This window comes from Schistosoma mansoni, chromosome 2, assembly GCF_000237925.1.
Source record: "Schistosoma mansoni strain Puerto Rico chromosome 2, complete genome".
NCBI classification, from domain to species: Eukaryota; Metazoa; Platyhelminthes; class Trematoda; order Strigeidida; family Schistosomatidae; genus Schistosoma; species Schistosoma mansoni.
Window position 1 is genome coordinate 24204623 of NC_031496.1, and position 7691 is coordinate 24212313.

At 31.8% G+C, this 7691-nt stretch overlaps 1 protein-coding gene across 1 annotated transcript; it reads right to left on the reverse strand.

Moving 5' to 3' along the window:
- Positions 1–4280: 4280 nt before the first annotated feature.
- On the reverse strand, positions 4281–6346 carry Smp_166300 (hypothetical protein; the record flags this gene model as incomplete). The annotated part of the gene is made up of 2 exons (XM_018796163.1): positions 4281–5576; positions 5697–6346. 2 exons carry the CDS (start codon positions 6344–6346, stop codon positions 5036–5038), a joined length of 1191 nt encoding a protein of 396 aa, XP_018650403.1. The 3' UTR covers positions 4281–5035.
- Positions 6347–7691: the final 1345 nt, after the last annotated feature.

Sequence of the window (7691 nt, forward strand, 5' to 3'; positions counted from 1 at the left end):
GCTGACGAGGCAATACGCACAGTATGCACATATGTCCAATAAGAGATTAACCAGTTGCAGTCTTAAACATCAATGTGAAGATTCAAACAAACAATACTAAATGAAGTTCTATATATTTTCACACCATTAAAATGAAATCATTTTGTTAATATAAGATGAAATTAAACCAATCGATTAATTATAGGATAAGAAATAGATATGTATATACATATACATATACAGATACATTCAGTTCGTTTTATATAAATAACTTCCGTAGCTCAATTAACAATCACCATGGTAACTACTTGAAACTTTGAAAACTGAAGTCAAAATATCTATGATTTTTAAGTTTTAATGACAAAATTTAAAGTTAGTGATAATATATATATATATATATATATATATATATATATATATATATATATATATATATATATATATATATATATATATATATATATATATATATATATATAGAGTAGATATATAGTTAGATAATGATTGAGAACTATGGAACACTAGGCAATTATTCTATTCTACTATGGAAAAACGTCAATGATGCACAGCGGTAAACTAGACAGGAATGATACCTAAGCCATTCAAGCCTTTAAAACAATGTTGTTACTTTTAAATATCACCATGTAAAGTAGTACAGGGGTTCACATTTCCAACTTAATAATATATATCGTCTAATCATCGGACATATTCACATGATCCTTGTTTCATTACTAGCAAGATTAAATGCTGACTGTTATAGCTTCGTATTGGAACATCGGAAATATAGTCGCAAAGCAAGTCAGTAGTAAGAAAATGATTATCGACTTGATAGAAAGTTTGTAAAAGATGTTCAGCTTAATGACAAATTAGTTTTATCGTTTTCCTATAAACTTGTAGTGACTTGCTTTTCTTGACGAGAACACGATTGGAATAATGGAAACAATTACTATTATAACCAATTGTACCAGTGTTTGTTTTACCGTACTCGTTATTGTTTAATTGTATTCAAGACACTTTTCGTTCGGTCGTCTGTCTTGTTTAGTTCGAACTTTCTTACGCTCTGTCCTTATTGCCTGTACTCGTTGGCACGTCAAAGGGACCAAGTCGTTTTTGGGCGCGTAATCTTATTGTAGTGGTGATCATAGTCAAACGCGACTCGACGCCATCTACAAACTGTACAATCGTATTTATGGTTTATTTGCTGAAAATAGTAGTCAACAATAAAATAGAATGGTATCGCCTAATCTTTGTGTACGAGAACACCATGTTTAATCAGTCATTCTTTTGTGGTCTTAACCTTCCATAATCCATCATTTACATCCACTCCTGTCCAGTTATTATCATAATTATTAATTAGCCATTAATTGTTCTGTTCTTAATACTTATCACAATTATTTCTGTCGAAATATTTTCCATTAGCCGTTGGATTACTGCACAACTTCCTTTCGATGTTTGATCTTTGCAAACAGCTTATGACACGATACCACTCCGATTTTCTTAAAATTATCAAACACCATTCTATTCTGCTATTGATTGCCATTTCTCATAAATAAATAGAGTGTTGATACGACGGATGAGCTTTAGTAAACGAAATCACTGGGAAAAAAAGAATTTCTTTTAGTGTGGGCTTTTGGAGACTTTTGAATATCACCAAAATCACTAAACGATCTAAATTAGACTTGATTGACTTAAGTTAGATTTGTACACCATTGGATATCAAGTTAGTCATTTGGAGGTTAGGCGTACTCACGCAAGCCTGAAGCTTCTGAGGAGAGGACGTGAATGAGCACTCCTAAAGAGTCCCATCCTAAGATGAAGTGACTATCTAGTGTTTGTCTAAGTTAAATTGGTTGACGATTCCAAAGGAGAAAGTTTTCTTCAATGAATTGTACTTATTCTCCCTCAGTAACACAATGGACATTTTGTGTTATTTTAAAAAAATGATAAAATAAATGTGACATTCATCACTACCCACTAATCAGTCAGTTGGATGTAATGATATTTAAAATTGTGGGAAACAGACGAAAAATAAAAGAGTGTCCAAAACCCACAAGAAAACAACTAATAAAAACATCTGTACCATCCTAATTGACTTTAAGTCATATAATATCTCTCAAAAACTAGGAGTTCGAGTCCTTAGTATATGGAAAGATTGAATAGTTTCGTTTATTTAACCAGTTTTGATTTCTCTAAATGTGCTCCATAGGATAGGGAAACGAAAGTTCGCCATGACTCTGAATACCAAGTCTGGTTTGATCAAATGACCTGTATTTTATTAATTTACAATAATAAATTAGTGGATGCGCACTGCTGAGGAGTCCCACAATAGAACGAAACGGCCGTCCAGTGCTTCCAGGTTTTCCCTGGTGGTCTAGCTTCAATCGACTCACGCTTTCAACTATGAAAATTCTGAATCTCCACAAAAACCCCTTCTGATAAAAAAGGTTTTGTCGATAAATCGACTCTTTTGAAATGGATTCGTATTAAAATAAACTTTACTTCCTACTGTTTTTACTGACGATAAAGTACTCACTCTGTTATAAACATACTAATGACACAACTAATGAATTAAAATATTCTTTTATATACAATTTACCTTAAAATAGGTCAAAGTGAGAAAACTTCTATCACTATACTATCGATTGTTAAAGTAAATGATTTCCAATATTTGATTATACAGGTATTTTATAATGCTACCAACACCCAATTCCCATAATATAATATCTATGCTTACCTTAATGGTTAACAAAATAACTTACACAATCTATCAAGTGAAATAAATCAATGTGCCATTCATGATAATTACAATCGTTAACTAGTTCTAAAACTCAGGAATACTGGATATTATAATATTTCATTAAAATAAACATATAAACTTTTGGACGATATCTAAGTAGAGTACTTATTTATTTAAACACATAAATATTGGTACAAGTGGGCACCAGATATATGTGCGTCACACAAATCTCACTTGATTTGTGTGAGGGCTGTGATACTGCTCAGGTGCCCGAACTGAAGCAGGTGGTTTTCTTAGGGGACCACACCCGGAGACTTTGACCTAAAGATCCGATCCACAAGGCAGTGGAACATCGTGACGAGATGCAGTTCCATGGTAGCCGGTGACCAACGATTGGTTCATACGCCATTTGTTCCGTCAGGATAATGGAGCCCATGTGCACGATTGGTTTGAAATCAGGGTTTCCAAACTCCCCTAGATGGACTTTCCGTGTCCACCAAACCCGGTTACAGCACCGGACATTCGCTTTTCGTCCTCTCAATTTCATATACAACAGTAATGCCACGAGAAGGCAGTGAGTAGGACTTCCCTGTCAGAGGCTATATACGCGTGGCCATGTGAGAGCATTTGGAGAGGGAGAGCGGACCTTCCGCACTCTCAGCCGTATCAGGGAATTTGGGAGCCTAGAGTACTTAAAACCATTAACAAGGTATGTGATGAATTTTTTGATGTTATTTAAGAATATAAGTGTAAATAAACAATTGACATCTTTGCAAGCAAATCGCAAGTGCTCTTCTAACAGATACAAATCATTGATAAATTTCCCATTTCATTTATTATTTAAGACAGGATAAGATTCAAGTGTATTAGAATTTATCCATGTAAAGGAAAGTACAAAAGTTCTGTAATATCGTATTCAGCACATGTACAATACGATGAACAAGTTGTAAACGGTGAATCTAACCAAAAAACCTGTACTTGTGAATATCCATACACAATATTAATTGTTATAAAAAATTTATATAGTTAAGATCATGAGTCAATTGAAACTAGACTACCATGGAAAACCTGGAAGCACTGGACGGCCGTTTCGTCCTATTGTGGGACTCCTCAGCAATGCTCATCCATGATCCCGCTCCGCGGGATTCAAACCCAGGACCTACCAGTCTCGCGCCAGAGCACTTAACCGATAGACTACTGAGGCGGCATCCAGTGATGTTATAAAAATGGCATTTATGGTACTACTACATTATCAAGATTTATCTCTAGTGCACAGAATCGCTTTTATATCTAATTGAAAATTCATTCCCTAAAACCGACGTTTATTTTCTATTTGAATTCATGAATAGGAAAAAAAATGATAATTTATCTTTCGGAAATTTATGATATTCCAGATGTTCCTATCTTTCTATAAACGAACTCATATCTAGTCAACTTAAGTGTATCTGATGAGAATATTCTGGAAATCAGTCAGTCAGCTACAACGTAGGACGAGGCACACATATATGCATCGGTCTTTTTTTTCTATTCTGGAAATAAATAATTAGCAAAAAGAGAACAAATTGTATAAATGAACCAAGAGTATATAGTTAACCTTCGATAGGGTATGTATGTACATATTGCAAGATTTCTTTTTTTCAGAATCGACCAGTCTTACTGATTATTTACGGATAGGAAGGGGTGGACAAAAGTATATAATATATATGTAAATATATAAATAAATCAAGAAATACCGGGCACCCATAGTACCTGATTAAAAATAAGCACAAAAGTTTAATAAATGCATTATGTCTGGAATAAAAGTAACATCTCTCATGTACAATAATATAGACTATAAACTACAAAAGGAAGACAATATTATATTGATGGGAAAGTTTAAAGAGTGAACCACTACAAGAAAATAATAATAATAATAATGACTAATATAACAAGTTAGCTTATCACATATATTGCGATGAGATGTATTGAGAATGAAACAGTTATTGAAAATTTTCTTTCAGGAGCACCTTAAAAGCACAGATGGTGGATAGTTCATTCCACTTCTGAGGTTAATAAGTCATTATGAAAGCAATTTCTTTAGAAAGACATTGAAAATAATACAGGCGAATGAGTTAAGCCTTCTATTTTTAGAAAATAAAGTTGAAAATGATTAGTTGCTAAGTTAAATGAAAAGAATATAAGAAATAGAGCAGGTAATTTAATTGTTCTTGTGTGTGTGTATGTGTGTGAATAGGGATAGAATATCACTTCATAGTCAAGAAACTTCATAAAGGAAACTTACATATCAAGATTTCAATGACATTAATAAATTACCAAGATTTATTTACATGATACAATATCAGGTAATTCAATTCTATTTCCATCCTCTGTAATAATAAGTGAATCATGTTGAGTTGTTCTACCATTTGATTTATGATGAGTACCATTATTATGATTATGCATGGATTTGTTTGATCGAGATTTAAGCCTATGCTTTGATTTCCTTTGATAATTAATAACTATTAAAATTCCTAAAGTAATAATGAATAAGATGATAAGTATAATAATTGCTGAAACAATCCATATTTTTTGTCTATGATCAGTTTTACTATGACCGTATTTAGTTAGTATCACAATATCATAAACTGATGTTGTATTAATCGGTTCTATAATAGATGGTGTTGTGTTCAATATAGGTTGTATACTAGTTAATTGCATAGAGTCATATAAATCCATTGAAGTTGTATTTGGAATTAATATTTCATCATTGGATACAATTTCAATAATAGGTTTTTCAGGTTGACCTATTCCAGCTTGTACTTGCTTCAATGGTAAATTATCCCTACAAAGCATTTCATCTGAACATACACCATAAACACAACTATCAAGTGGTAAATGATGATTTGGTGATAAATTCTCATTATTTTCAATAATCTTATTGTTCAATGATGATGTTGATGATCCTGATGATGATGAAAGTCGTGTAAATTTTACTAAATACTGTCTAAGTGGTGGTCCTGGACGTATACGTATAACATATACATTAGGATTTTGTATACATTGAATACAATAAAATTGTAATGGTACACCTTCACAATCTACAAATCTTATTAAAGTAATAAATGAACCAAATGTTAAAAATTCCGGGAATACAGCCTTACAATTCAATGTAATTTCATGTAAATTAGGTAATCCAATAAAACTACAACTATCCCAACTTAGTAAACTTGTACGAGCTAATAAATTTAATAAACCATCCATACCAGCTAATGTTAATGCATTTAATTGATGTGTATTTATATTGAAATCAAGTTGTAATGTATTCACTGAATTACTGACAAATAAATTTGAAAATGCCCAAGGATTAATAGATAAGTTAATATGACTATCATTTGAAAGATATGGACCAATACAAATAAATTTATCCACTCGTTGACATGATAACTCTTCTGAATGATTATATGATAATTGAGTTAAGGAACAATGAATTAATTGTTTGACATTTGTATTATTAGTAGTATGATAAGGTAAATTAGTAGTTGAGTTTAAATAACAAAAACATTTTTCATGATTTGATTTGTGAATAATTATGAATAGAATAAATATGAAATTGAACAAAGTATAATTGTAATAATTCCAAATTATCATCATTATTGATTATTCTGATATTAGACATAGGCATTTGTGTACCGCCTAGAAGGCGGAAATGTAAAAAAAAATTTTTCAAGTTTTTTGAAACATTATAAAAATCAGGGGATTAGTTAACATGGCAACAAAATATAGAACACATGGTGTTTACAAATAATTGGTATATTAAATAATAGGAAAAAATATATATAGAAGAAGCGCGATAATGTATTCTGTTAAATGATTGGTTGATTAGAGAATGACGTCAAATGAATCGATTTTTTTTTTGTTTCTATTGACCAATCATAATTTCAACGTTGACAGCCAATAGAATATTAATTAAGAGAGAGAAAAAATAAAAAATCATCGACATCATCATCATAAATTCATGAATGAACACGTAAATGATGCGTTAAATGTCAGTTAATTTGACCTTATTGTTTATAAAATATAAAAATTAGTTCAACTAAAACAATGGAATAAATTATTATTAAGGTCAAGAAAAATTGGCGAGTCATATTTATGATTGCCTATTGTACCCGATAATAATGACAATGGATAAAACTTTATTTACATGTATAGTCAGAATCACGTGTCTGGCTGTATAGATTCTCAAACTGTACATCGGTATCTATGTGGTTACAATTATTACGGGTATCACAAAACTTTAGACCTAAGGATAATACCTCTAGTTTATCGTTATCCAGTTCGACATCCGAGAAATTATGGACATACCTTTTAGAGTCAGTTGGAAATTTGCTTTCAGCTGTGTGATGTTCCAGACCTTTCAAAAGCTGAATGAGTTTCTTTCCTGATCTATGATCCATAACATTAGTAACATAGTTCATGAAAGGTATTTTTAATTCCTCCGTTAAGTCATCCACTGCATACTTTCTGCGGAAAACATTCATCTGTATCTCATTTATGTCCGAATGCAGGGCGTCGATCTGATTTAGGGCGTGACGTTTCAGCGTTTTCCGATTGGGGTAGACACCGTTGCGTCGCAGTGATGTATAGTACAATTTCGGATAGTGACCTGACTCGATGCACTTGTTAATAAAATCAATTGTAGTTTTCGTTTCAGTGAACATTACGTTATACTTCAGGAACTCATTGAGCACCTTCAACGCAATGGGTTGTTCACAACATTTTAATCGTTTAAAAATCCCAATCATATTAAAAGACTAATATTTGAACGAAGAATATTCTTTTCGATAAATTCTCTTCAGGTTCTACAATTATATATCCAAATTAATAATCCGAAAAATTGGCCAGGTTAAAGGCAAAGTACATCGTTTAATGCATGTAAATTTAGGAATGTCAAATCAAATAGAATAAAATTGTTAATGTTGATATGACTCATATAGAA